The sequence below is a fragment of the Lactuca saligna genome, chromosome 2, assembly GCF_052625555.1.
Source record: "Lactuca saligna cultivar CGN05327 chromosome 2, ASM5262555v1, whole genome shotgun sequence".
In the NCBI taxonomy this organism is placed as follows: Eukaryota; Viridiplantae; Streptophyta; class Magnoliopsida; order Asterales; family Asteraceae; genus Lactuca; species Lactuca saligna.
This window is the reverse complement of record NC_136418.1, coordinates 138,355,071-138,370,151: the sequence shown is the minus strand read 5'-3', so window position 1 is coordinate 138,370,151 and position 15,081 is coordinate 138,355,071. Positions and strand designations below refer to the sequence as shown.

At 36.3% G+C, this 15,081-nt stretch overlaps 1 protein-coding gene across 1 annotated transcript; it reads left to right on the top strand.

The window, feature by feature from the left end:
* The first annotated feature begins 1,105 nt into the window (after positions 1–1,105).
* CHX15 (cation/hydrogen exchanger 15) lies at positions 1,106–4,333 on the top strand. Its single transcript, XM_078978558.1, has 3 exons — positions 1,106–1,405; positions 1,929–2,924; positions 3,032–4,333. Exons 1-3 carry the CDS (start codon positions 1,199–1,201, stop codon positions 4,331–4,333), a joined length of 2,505 nt encoding a protein of 834 aa, XP_078834684.1. The 5' UTR covers positions 1,106–1,198.
* Positions 4,334–15,081: the final 10,748 nt, after the last annotated feature.

Genomic DNA, 15,081 nt, shown 5'->3' with positions numbered 1-15,081 from the left:
ATCATATTGTTCGTTACACAAAACCTGCAATTAATAAAAGAATTTAGGTCGCAAAGGTTGTTTGGGTCTTTGGTTATTAGTTTGAAAAATATTTTGAAACGAAGATCCTTTAATCCAACTAAGAACTTTAGACTTGAGACTATCAACTAAGTCTACTTCATTAGTCAAAGGCATAGAAAAGTAAGTATTCTTTGATTTAAAATCAACATTGACTTTTTCTTTTTCCTTTGCAGCTTGTTTCACAACAACTGATGCCTTTGGCAGAGCTTTACATTGTTTAACAGAAATATTTGACTCTTGTGAAGATGAACTTGCATTCGACAATTCATTCAAATACTTCTTATACTCCTCCTTAATCACTTCTTATGAGAATTTCGAAGACTGATATTTCTTCCCTTTTCCTTCTAACCAGTGATTGATGTTCTTCACATTTGTTGTTCCTTTAACAAATGAAGACTTGAAAGGGTGTTTCGAGGGTGGATTTGGAAAATAAGTTGGAGCAGGCTTGAAAGATTCAAACTTCCGTCCATGGACTTGTAACTTCTTGAAAATGTCTTGTTGGTTTTCGTGTTGAGACATGTGGGGTATAACGATTTTGAAAACAATTGTAATAACCAACATTATTTCTTTGTAAAACAGATTGTGATTTCATGGATTGTCTTTTGTTTTTTTATGTAGTTATTTTTTGTTTCGTAAATACATAACTTTAATTTTTAATAAATAATAAATACTTATAAAATCGCATGTAAATAACTCTTTTATTACTATTCGAATCCTAAAATCAATATATATATATATATATATATATATATATATATATATATATATATATATATATATATATATATATATATATATATATATAAGGAATTTGAATAATTTAAAATAAAAATTTTGGATTTTTATAATTTTGAGATAAAAGAAGCACAAATTAGAACCACCGGAAATAAATGAAAGTGGATCCATGTTTCATTTATCCATTGGATTGCATTTACGAAATTTCGGGTAGATTGCAACTCATCTCTCCTCCAGTAATTTTGTCAAAATTGATTCAAAGATTTTTCATACCCATCTCTCTTTCTCTATCGTGTTTCTGCATGGGATGTTAACGTAAAAATTATGGATTAGTTTGAATCCATGCATGCATGCATTTGACTAACCTTGTATCTGGAATTTCGTAAGGAAATTTTAAAGAAAAATGCCGCCACACAATGTGACACAAGATACCATCGTTTGTTATGCTCCATTGATGATCACGTCCCACGGGATTTGGCAAGGAGATAATCCTCTCGATTATTCGCTTCCTCTTTTTGTGTTACAACTATCCCTCGTCGTTGTTACCACTCGTATTCTCGTTTTCCTCTTAAAACCCTTTCGTCAGCCTCGTGTTATCTCTGAGATCCTTGTAAGTGTTTCTGTCTTTTTATTCCTTAAAATGATGATCTTTAAGAAGAAATGACAATGTAAATTTCAAAAAATCACGACAATGTAAATTTCAAAATATCATGAATGGAGAAATTGTGATTTCATGTTTATTCTTGACAATGTCATTAAATATCAGATTTTAAAACAATCTCAAAATAAGTATACATTTTATGCTCTTAAAAGAATATATTTTCTATGTAAACGAATTTTCATGCATAATTACGCAATTATCTTACATTTTGCCACTTCTTGTTCTGCAAATACCATTTTCTTCATCGTACACTTGTACGGTTTGAATGCACCCATTTAAAGAGATGATGCTTGACTTGATTACCACATAAAGAAAATGTTTATTTTCTTCTAAATGTATATGAAAAATGAAGTAACAAGAGAATAAAATAGTTGACTATGTATTTATTATTTTTAAGGACGGATTACATACTATTAACATATATATTTTGGTATGATTATGTTTTTGATGATTTTGCTCCTGGAACGTGCAGGGTGGAGTGATATTAGGTCCATCAGTGTTGGGACGTTTTTCAATCTTCGCCAATGCAATATTTCCACTAAGAAGCGTTATGATTCTTGAAACAATGGCAAACATCGGCCTTCTTTACTTCCTCTTTCTAGTCGGAGTAGAAATGGATATGGCAGTAATCCGACGCACTGGCCGGAAAGCCATCTTAATTGCAGTCGCCGGCATGATTCTCCCATTCCTTATTGGAATCTCATTCTCCTTCCTCTTACATCAAGGAACACAATTCGTCAAACAAGGCACTTTCATCTTGTTCCTCGGAGTAGCCCTCTCTGTCACAGCATTTCCAGTGCTTGCAAGAATTTTAGCGGAGCTCAAGTTAATTAACACAGAACTTGGTCGGATCGCAATGTCATCAGCCCTCATAAACGATATGTGTGCATGGATTCTACTAGCAGTGGCTATCGCGTTAGCCGAAAATGAGCGTGTAAATTTAACTACCGTTTGGGTGATTTTATCGAGTGCAGGGTTTATCTTGGTTTGTATTTTTGTGGTTCGTCCATTGATTTTTTGGGTGATACAAAAGACCCCAGAAGGTGAAAGTGTTAGTGAGTTCTACATTTGTTTAATCTTGACTGGAGTTATGATCTCCGGCTTCATAACAGATGCAATTGGTACCCACTCGGTGTTCGGAGCATTCATTTTTGGGTTGGTGATACCGAATGGACCTTTAGGGGTTACACTCATTGAAAGATTAGAGGATTTCGTATCAGGGCTTTTGTTGCCTCTTTTTTTCGCCCTCAGTGGCCTTAAAACTTCTATTGGTGCGATTAATGGCGCTGACACATGGGGGATTTTGGCGCTTGTCATAATACTCGCCTGTGCCGGAAAAGTCGCCGGAACTTTGCTCGTTGCTCTTCTTTATCAGATGCCATTTTACGATGGAGTTACACTCGGATTGCTCATGAACACCAAAGGCCTTGTTGAGATGATTGTCCTTAATGTTGGCAAAGATCAGAAGGCAATTTCCATCTCTTTCTTATCGACTTATCGTCCTTTTTTTTTAATCTCAAGTTTCAATTTACTTTTTCTTGTTGTTTACTAAATCATGAAGCCATGAATATTTAGGTGCTGGATGACAAATCTTTTGCAATTATGGTGGTCGTCGCACTGGTGATGACGGCGGTAATCACTCCGGTGGTGACGATAATCTACAAACCCACAAGAAGATTTGCGCCCTATAAACGTAGAACCATACTAAAAACCAAACCGGATAGTGATTTTCGAACACTAGTTTGCATCCACACACCAAGAAATGTTCCCTCCATCATCAATCTTCTTGATGCTTCCAACCCAAACCAAAAATCTCCACTATCTGTCCACGTCCTCCACCTTGTGGAACTCACGGGTCGTGCCTCCGCCATGCTCATAGTCCACAACAGTCGGAAGTCCGGCCGACCGGCAGCCAATAGAACACAAGCCCAGTCTGATCACATCATCAATGCCTTCGAGAACTTCGAGCAACACGCTGGATTCGTATCAGTTCAACCATTAACGGCAATCTCACCATATTCCACTATGCATGAAGACATATGTAGTGTTGCAGAGGACAAGCATGTAGCATTTATTATCCTACCTTTTCATAAGCAACAAACGGTGGATGGCGGAATGGAAGTAACTAATCCTGCTTATCGTATTATTAATCAGAATGTTTTAGCAAACTCGCCGTGTTCAGTCGGCATTTTAGTAGATCGAGGGTTCGGCGGCGCAACTAGGATAGCTGGAAATCAGATTTCACATAGCCTTGCGGCGGTGTTCATTGGTGGACCAGACGACCGAGAAGCTTTAGCATTCGCTTGGCGTATGTCGAGCCATCCAGGGAGCACTCTCACCGTGATGCGTTTTGTTGCCGGAACTGACATAGAACAACCGAGTACTTCCGGCCGGGTGGAAAACGACCCAAGGATTCTGACAGTGGTAACAGATAGTGATAGAGAAAAACAAGAAGACGATGAGTTTATACACCAGTTTAGGACATTGATTGAAAATGAAGAATCAATTGTTTACACAGAAACGGTAGCGAACAACGGCGAGGAAACAGTGGGGGCGATACGATCAGTTGGTGACGTTCATGATTTGTTTATTGTCGGGAGAGGTCAAGGGACGTTTTCGCCGTTGACCGCCGGGTTGACCGATTGGAGTGAATGCCCAGAGTTAGGAGCAATAGGTGACTTATTAGCATCGTCAGATTTTGCAGCAACAGCCTCGGTATTAGTGATTCAACAGTATGTGAGTACCGGTCTTGAGGATTTCAACCTATCGCCGGATAGTCCAGGACACCACCATGAAGCCTTTATGAACCATACACCAAACACGAACCAGCGGCCGTCGCCGTCCCCGAGGGCGACGTATATGCAGAATTCACAATAGCTTCAATTTTTTTTTTTTTTTTTTTTTTTTTTTTTTTGTAAATGAAGTAGAGTACTAATTTACTTTTACTATTAAGTTAGAAGTTTATAGGATTTGAGACTGTAAAAATCATTAACATTACATAATAGTAGGAAACATATTTATTTTTTAATCACATTTCATATGATTCTTTACATCATATTGATCATAATCAACTATCTTCCAAATTAAATAAACCACACCATAGATGTAATAAATATATATTCATATATTATATGATCATTATTTCTTTAATATTTGATATTTATGTTATTTTGATTGTTTAGACGAATGCTTTTCGATTACATATTTTTCTAAAAAATATGTATTATTTTTGTATATTTATTATGACAAACTGCATAAAAAACACAAAGTTTACATAAATTTAGATTTTGATATTTTATTTTTTATAATAAATTCTTTGAATAACAAAGAGCTTATAGTCCAACGATATCATCTAAACGAAAATGCTCCCCAACCATATGTTAAGGGTTCCAGTCTCATTCGAGACATAATGAATAGTTTAGAAGTAAAATAAGGAGTATGTGTGTGTTTGTCATTCTAAAAAAATCATTAAGTTTACAATTTTGTTGTAAATTTAACCAATCAATTAGTTTGCTTCATGTGTTTCATATTTCTTACTTGTTTGACTACACAAAAACCGATGTGTCTTCCACATATGATCCTAGTTGGCAAACATTTAAGTTAAATACTTAAATTTAACCCTTAAGTAGATCTACACTCACTTTTCCTTACTTATCATCTTTTCTTCTCCAAGAGAATCACGATTTTGTGCTTACATACGACTATCACACATGATTCCATGCATTAGGTTAGCAAAGTACATCCCTAAGGCTTTTAGCTTGATACTCACAAAGAAGAAAATGGATTCAATCACAAAAATTTCCCATGAAACACTCAAATCAATCCATGATAAGTGATATGCCATCGTAGGATGCTTAAAAAAGTTTGCAAACCAATATTGTAACCTCAAAATGAAATATTTCGAAAATAGGTTTCATGAATTCATACACACAGATAATGACATAAGAATTGGACATTATGACTTTTAGAGAGAGAGGGAGAGAGATTGATTTATTATATGATTAATAAATTGAAAGAAATGGTTTATTATGATAATAATATATTAATTAGAAATAGTATTATTTAATTAATTAATCATAAATTAATTGGAATTAATATAATTAATTAAAAGTGCAGGATCTAAAGTGTAATTGTTCAATGGCTGAATCTTCCATATAAGGTGTGGACGGTTTTATGAGGGATATTTTAGGGTTTCTAGAATATCCCATGTGGATAATAAGGAACTCGATAATTATCAGATTTGAAATATTAATTTAATATTCAAATGAGGGCTATCTAGGGTTTCCTTGGACCACTATATAAGGACTCACCTTATTAATTTCGCCCCATCACTTATTCCCAAGGCTTGGATGAAATTCTGCCTCCCCTCTCCTCTCTCTTATATTATTCTCTTGTTAGCTTAGGTGTGATTCCATTAGAGTCATGACACATGTGGTGCTTGCTGCCAAGAGATCAACAAAGGAGAATTCTAGTTGTTTCCTATAACAACTAAAAGGTATGTAATACTAAACCTTTTCTTTAGTAATTTCGAAAAATATCCTAGGATTCTTAGGGTTTCTTTTGATGTTCTTAGTTATATGTTCGATAGAGAAAACATAGATTTTGTTTTAAGTTGCATGCACACTTAAGAGTTTTAAGTTTGTTTGTTATGCCTAAAACACAACAAAAAGATGCTAGTCTTCTCTTGTATTAAGTACTAATACCAAATTATTTTTAAGGAGAAGTACTTATTAAGACTTAAACTCTATACTACACAATTCAAGAGAGAAGAATGGAGAAGTACAAATGCTCTCGATTTTTTATGAATGAAAGAGAAGAAATATTAGACAAAGCAACTATCCATTCTTCTTAGTACATATGTACTTTAAGACCATACTTCCCTTAAGTCAAAGCATGACTCCTGAAAGTTGCATAGAAATGTACCACTTACTCTCTCCACTAGCTCACGACATGGAGAAGGAAAGAAAAATATATTTTTGTCTTTTACCCCATCTTCTTTTATAACATGTGTTTTTATTTTGTAACATTATGTAAATGAAGTATAACTACGCCAAAACAATGTACACATCATATAAAATCATACCTTATGAGTTATTAGTTGTTTTCACTCTTGGAAATTATTACTTTCATAAAATAACATGTTTCCAATTAAATACAAGAGTTGATAGTATTTATTAATAATAAAATTATAATAAATAATCAATAAGTGTCTGCTTGCTATAATGTAACACCCCAAAAATACAGTCTAAAAATTTCGTTTTTAATTTAATAAAAAAATCATAATCATCGAACATCATAAAAAAATCATAAACAGTGTATCTCAAAATATCGTAACAATTGTCAAAATATTAGAGCATAAACATCTTGGGCTGGATAGATGGTGTGTGCACCGCAATCTTCCCAAGCTCCTCTTTTGAAAACTGAGTACCTGAAACCAAAACTGAAACTGTAAGCACGAAGCTTAGTGAGTTCCCCCAAACTACCACATACCATACAATAACATATAAAGCAAATATTGGGCCTTGCTCACTGCATCAAACCGAAGTCCGGAATAACTAGGGCCTCGCTCACTACATCAGATCGAAGTCCGGAATAACTACAGCCTTGCCCACTGCATCAGACCGAAGGCTGGACTAACTAGGGCCTCGCCCACTGCATCGGACCGAAGTTCGGACTAACTAGGGCCTTGCCCACTGCATCGGACCGAAGTCCAGACTAATTAGGGCCTCGCCCACTACATCGGACCGAAGTCCAGAATAACTAGGGCCTTGCCTGCTGCATCGGATCGAAGTCCGAAATAAAGTAAACATAGCATAAACATGATCGTAAACATATAACATAATCACATATGCATGCATGAATCACAAAGACATCAAGCATACAAAACTACTTCTCGGTTCTACCCTGACATCGGACCACAGTCCGGAATTACTATCATCTAAACGGGCCGGCATTGTGGCCATAGACCCGCTCCTACTAGAAGGAAGTCACCTTACACTGCTGAAGTCCCGCTAACAAAACCCTATCTGTTGGATGACAGATTCCCGAATCTGTCAATTATCACAATAACACACAATTCATAATTGGGTCCCAACACATAACCATAAATACATACTTGGATAATTACTACATTACCCCAAGGTTGGCTTTATTCAAGCCCAAGGCCCAATCCATAGGCCCAAAGTTAACTAGGAATCAAGCCCAATATATGGCCCAATTTTCCAAATTTGGCCCAAACCTTTGCATGGTCCCATTCTAAGGCCCAACCAAGTCCAGTCCATCATTTGGTATTTTTAATGGCCCACTATCTCATAATCACAAAGGCCCAAACTATGGCCTATCTATGGCCCAATTTCCCAAATTGGGCCCAAACCCTCATATGGGTCTTATCCTAAGCCCATCAACATATTCTAGTCCATAATATTATTCTTGGATAGCCTATTAATAATCCAATTACCAAAGCCTAACTGAAAGGCCCAACTCAAGGCCCAAGTAAAATTAGGGTTTCACATAAAATAATGATAAGGGTTAAGTGTTTCTCACTTAATCCATTAAGGACTTAACCCACTAAGGACTTAATCCACTAATGACTTAATCCATTAATTCCATTATTGCTTAGATTAATTTATGCCAATGATTATTATTAATATTTCAAGTTATTAAATAATTACTATGTGTGTCCTGATAAATTCTCAAAATTAGGGTTTTTGGCATTAGGGTTTTCCAAACCCTAATTAGGGTTTCCAACCCATATACTAGCCCATTTATCAATTTTTTGGGCTTTTAGGTCAATTAGGGCATTATTGGGCCTATTAGGCCCACTAGAATATCATTAGGCCTATTAGTCACATGCTTGGGCTTTTAGGTCCATTGAGCTTCATTGGGTCCATTAGGGCTTACAAGGTCCATTAGGGTTTCAAGCACCCCAAATGAATCAAACTCAACAATGCAAGCACACCGCCACCCAACGTGGCGGTCGGTGGCGACAGCTACCACCCTATGGTAGTGGTTTGAGATTTCTATTATTATTTTGGAACCATTACAATGTACAACTTGATAATACACACACACACACACTAATAATAACACACATGCACACACATAACCACCATGTGGTGGCCAACGGCGGCAAATGGTGGCAGCCACCACCTCACGGTGGTTGCGGTGGCTATCCTTGATTTTTCGGCTATACATAACACACACACACATACTTCATGCTATACTTCATCAGTAAATACACACTCACACACCAAAGTATACCCACTGCCACCTACACACGGCGGTCAAAGGTGGCAGAAAAACAAATGGCGGCAACCACTATGGTTGGCTGCCATGCTGGTCTCTTAATCTCCGACCAACCAACAAAACGCACGCATAAACACGATGGAACAGCGATTCACAGGTCATGATAGCATCTGAAACACACACATCTCTTACTCGGAAAATAACCCAACCACCCACGGAAAAGAACCCAACCACCCACTTGGTGGCTAAATACGATGACAATGATCGGAGATGGCGGCACCAGCAATCGCTAACGGCGGCGAACGGAGGGCATCGATGGGATGTAGCAGCCTCCTAAATGAAATCGGTGGTCATGGCTGGAACATGATAGTGGCGATGCAACAGATAGGGTTTTGTTAGCGGTGGTCGATGTTGTTTTCCGTTCTCATGCTATCATGTTGGGACCCAATTATGAAGCGGTGGTCATGGCTGGAACATGATAGCATGAGAACGGAAAACAACATCGACCAACAGTGACAAAAGGTGGTGGTGAAACCTCCATTGAAGTGGTAGTGGCGATGCAACAGGAGGAAAGAAGAAGGTGACGTCCGTTCTTGGTTCTCATCGGCAGCTGGAAGGTGGCGTGGTGGATGATGGCTCCTGTCGACATCATGGACGATGGTGGCCGCTCGGATCTTCGTCTGGCCGGAAAACTTGAAGGAATCGGGAGGCATAAGGGGGGGGGGGGTGACGGCTAGATATTGGTAAGGTGGCGATTGAAGTTAGAGATAGGGTTAGGGTTTGGAGGTATGATGAGGGAAAGCCTGACACGGTCTTAAACCCCCAGCTCCATAATACACTTCGGCCCTATTAACACAATTGGTCCCTCCATCCCAAAAGGCTTTCAATTGAAGTCCCAAATTTACCATATAGTTCCTTGCTTCCAAGAATTCTTCCAATCTATGTCCAAAAGATACCAAACGACCCTCAACCCTCAAAAATCTTTACAATTTAAACCCCATAATTACACTTTTAACCCTCAAAATCCAATTTACAACACTTGGCATTAAAATAGTCATAATAATTACATCTCAGGGCTTCCGAGTTTATTATTTATTTAATTGATTTTAAACAGAATGTTACATATAAGGTGTGATCCTATAAGATCATATGTTATTAGCAAATATCATTCTATTATGATTTTTGAACATATATATCTTTCAAGAGTGTTCTATAAATTTACTCATTAAGGTTCACAAAGTAGTTAGTTGTTGTTTTGTTTTGTGTTTAGGTTGGTGAAATCGGGGTACCTGCAATATGGTTGTCCCGCCATATGTTGTATCACTAAATGAATTAAGTCAACAGGTTACACCACCCACTTTCATCCCCTCTCTATCTCTATTTCTTTCTTTTCTCTTTCTCTCTCTCTCTCTCTCTCTCTATATATATATATATATATATATATATATATATATGTATATATATATATATCTTCGTCTCTCTCTCTCTCTCTCACTCACTCTCTCTCTCTCTTTTTCTCTCTCTCCTATTGTACCATGGGCTTACGAACTTGTATCTTATATTTTTTTTGTATGTTTTTAATTGAGTGAGTTGGGTGGGTTGGAAAAGATGTTATTTCCATGTGTCGTGGGTTAGGAAATATTAAAGAAACAGAAGAGAACAAATGGTATGGCAGTGGATTGAGTGAATTAGGAGACTTCTACTCCCACCACCCTTACTATGCTTTTATATGAAGTAATCTAGTGTGTTTGTGATTTAACGTATCTGCTTTATTAGAAAACATAATATGATCCATATAAAACTAACTTAAATAACATATATATCTCTCAAATGATTTTATTAAGAGATAAACATAAAGTAAATGAATTCTAGTAAGGAGTACTAATGTACTATATCTTAGGGAGATGTATCAATATAACTAATAAGAGGAATGGTTAAACGTTTTGATGAAACAAACACTTGAATATATACTTTTATCACAAGATTTGAGGTAATTATTTGAATTTTATATATTAAATTTTGACTCTTCATTAGTTGGAGTTTTAAATTAATTGCCAAGATAATATAATGGTGATCATCCCCTAACCTAATAAATAAAACCAATTTTGCCACGTGACATTCTATTATCCCCCTCCCCCAATCGATTTATCCAACCAATTTCATCTAATGTGAATTTTTGATATTGCCCCTGCTTCCTCTAACTGCATACCGTACTGATCGCATACCCTATTGAGTAAATTAGTTTCCATAATCATTCTTCCATTTTGCCTAAAATTACTCTACAACTGTGATTTAGTCAAACTGAATCCCTACAAAACTGAAATGATAAGTTATACCTTCCATTTATTTTGAATTCTAATTTCAATAATGAATAAGGAATCCTGCAATTAAGGCTAGAAATTAGTTACTCTATGAAGTCATACATTCAAAATGGGAAGTGATTCGTACACAACAGTTTTTTGCCGTACACAACAATTTATGCATTATAAAGTTGTACAATACAACACTTTAAAGCACAAATTGTTGTGTATGGAAAAAAGTGTTGTGTACGAATCAGTTCCCATTCAAAATATAAGAATAATCTCTATAATTTGAATAAATCAACAATGATTTGTTTCATCTATCTTATTGCTTGGTACAACATAAATACACATAATCGATTTCTAACAATAATTTTTCCTTTTGACGTGTCTTTCTTGGGAATCCGATCAACTTTTCGAATATACCCTTCTACTTCAAAGTTAAACACATCAGTAAGTTTATGTATGTATTTGCCGTTCTTCCTTCATCACCCTATGCTCTGTAAATTAAAACTCTACAAGGCAGCAGTATCAATTTTGCTTATATTGGCGGTGTTAGATATGTGTTGGTGGTGTTCATATAATGCAATTATTTTAACTGTAACACCACCACCAGGTTGTGACAACTGGCAGTTCTGGGTCAATCAAAGCTAATAATTCAGAAAAAATCAAACAAGTCAACGAAGGTTAACTGATTTGGACATAAAATTTTGGTTTACACTTTACTCTTAAAGTTTTTCGGCCTTGGACCGAAATCACTATGATTTCGGTTGGGTCTTTGACCGAAATTACCATGGGATTTTGGTGGTTCTTGGACCGAAATCGCCATAGGATCTCGGTGGCACCTGGACCGAAATCACCATGTGATTTCGGTGGTCAAAGGGTGTTTACGGATAGAGCTTGGACCAAAATCCCCTTGTGATCTCGTTGGTGCTAGGCCTAAATCACCATGTGATTTCGGTAGTGTTGCAACATGATTGGTGGATCTTTTCCCAACGTGATATATTACACAATTCAATGCAAACGTGACTTCACCCCACCCTCTTTTCCCCCTATTTAAATTCAGCCGAGAGCTCCTCCACCCCCCCCCCCCCCCCTTCGCATTTCAATGTTTCCTTCATTTTTCTCCATCTTTTCTCTCAAGATCAAGTACAAACCTCCAAGGATTTATTTTTCGTTCCTAAAATTTTGTAAGTATTTCTTATTAATCTAGTGTTCCCAAACTCTTTCATGCTAGATTCATCTCATTTACACACATTACCATGTTTTAAAACTCATAGGTTAATACCACCTTCAAAAAAAAATTCAACCGCCTTCAAGTGTTCTAGGCTTGAAGATCTACACCATCACCTCTCTATACAACCATAAACACACTCAGATGTGAGTTCATACCCCTACATTTTTCGAGACTTTTCCATGTTTTAGGGGGGGGGGGGGGGGATACAAGTAAAACACAAGAAAACTTACGTTAAAAACACAAATGTTTAAATACGTTTTCTTACTTTTTGCGAAAAAGTGTTAAATACATGAAATAGCTTTACTACCAAACTTGTGAACTTTTACATGCAAAGTTTTTATAAAACTTAAAGCTATGAAAAATGAATGCAAACACGCTATGTTACTCTTATATATATATATATATATATATATATATATATATATATATATATATATATATATATATATATATATATAGGGTACAAATTTAAATTGTTATAATAAACTATATAAGTATAGTTTATGAAACTTTATCACCTTTGTAACATGTTGAGCAAGGTGCATATACATATATATATATATATATATATATATATATATATATATATATATATATATAATTATTTCATTCCATATTACTTTTATCATGGTAAAATGATAGCATTTTGTACAAAGGATTTTCATGTGAACGAAACATTTTATAAACTATAATAAGGATAGTTTATGGGGAAATTTGTAACAACCCGTTATTTCAAGTCAGTAAAAATCGAGTCCTGTAACCTCTTTGAGAAAAGAATTAGAATATCATTGAAAAATGAAGTATTCAAAAACTCTATTTGGAGTACACTATATGGTAGTTATCGTCTTAAGGTTTCCAAACATATAAATAACACAAAAATCCGAGTTATAACGAAGAAGTTATGATCATTCTAAGTTTTTCGACAAAAACCGGCAATACGAAGTTGCGTAAAAACGCAAAGTTTCAATAAAACACTTTCCGACCTTAGGTGTCTAAATGAAAGTCGTAGATATCGTTAAACTACAAACATGCATAAAAAGAACGCTCAAATCGGACATTGTATGAATAAGTTATGAGTTTTTAAAGAAATTCCTTAATCACGTCATTTTAATAAATAAATAATAAAAATAATTCCGGAATTTGCCAATGGAATCTAAATGAAAGTTGTAGATCGTAGTCTCACCTTCGCGAGGATATAAAGAACGTCAAAAACGGAGTTCGTATGAAGGAGATATGAATTTTCGAAGTTTGATAAATAATTTATATATAATTTTTATTAAAACTTCGGTATTATCCGAAGGGGAGTCAGCGTCCTCATCCGAGGTATGCGCTGCGTACCCCTGTACGCCCCGCGTACCCGAGGAACTTGGCCTCAAACCGTCCACGTCGCCCTATGCGAGGCACCCGACCCGCCCATCCGACCCGCCGTCCCATCCGACCCGACCGCCTGAGCCATCCCATCCGAGGCCGAGGCAGTCGAGGCTTCGGTCACGCATGACGTACGCGTACGCGCTGCGTACGAGCGTACGCCCCGCGTACGAGGCCTCTCAGGCCCCCTATAAATAGCATGCGAGGGTTCCCGGGAAAATGGCCCATTCTCTCTCCTTTTGCTTGCGTTTTACCTCGTTTTCCGTGCTCGCACTACCCCGAAGCCCTGGTCATTTTGTGCAAGTCCCGAAGGTCGATTTTACTCCCGAGGAATCCCGAGATTTCCGAGGAAAATCCATTTTCCGAGAAGAAACTCTGCCCGGTTTTCCATCTTGCTATCTTCAAACTTTCAAGTGAGTTCATACCCCTTTCAAACACACTTTAAATACATTTAAATGCTTTTATACTCTTTTAGGGGGGGGGGGGGGGATACACGTAAACATACGGTTATTATCGTGTATTTTATAAAGTTTTACTTCACTTGTTTTATCGAATAAATCACTTGGAACTTATTTCTATTATGGAAAACTCTTGTCATACTTTGTGTGCATTAGACATTATACAAAGTATATAATGATTTCAAAGTACCTTTCATTGTTAAGTCTTTTTATACATTCTAAAAACTTATGATTTTGCTTTGTCAAACATTGTGAAAAAGGATAAACTTTGCATACAAAACTATCACTTTAATACCGACTTAGTTGAGAATCTATGAGACGTGTATATCTTCAGACGTTACTTTTCTTTATTAGAAAGTAATGCTGCAAGTCCTGTCTATAACCAGAGTCTCCCGTTCGGAGAACATGTCAAATGTGTATAGATCTATACGGGAAGTCATGATCCCGCACCCTGACTGTTAGCTATAGTCCGTCTTTTGGGGTGACAGTTGTCATAACGCTGCGACGCCTGAAGAACGTCGTTACAGGCATATTATGTTTAGTATGGTTATAAAACTCATCGGATATACAATTATTATGGTATTATGCTTTTATGAACGAGTAGCTATTAAAGCTATTCTTCATCTAACAAATGCGATCTTCGTATAGCTTTATTATATAAAACTATGACACAACTTTTGAACGTCGGTTTCTTGCAAAGTTTTGGTCTTAGAGACTGCCATTTATGTTAGGAAAATAAGGGATTTTCCTGGTGCAATTATTTACAACTTATAACACGAACATTCATATGCATTTCATACTTTTATAAGAAAATAAGGGTTTTTCTTGGGAAACAAAACAACTCGTATCTCAACCATTAGGGAAAATATGGGATTTTCTGGATTTAATACATTCACTTTCAACAAAACAAATCACAACTCTTTACATTTGAAATGCTGCGTTTTCTGGAAAATATACACCCATTTTGGAATGGCATCCAATTTTTCTAAACTACTTATGAACTCACCAACTTAATTG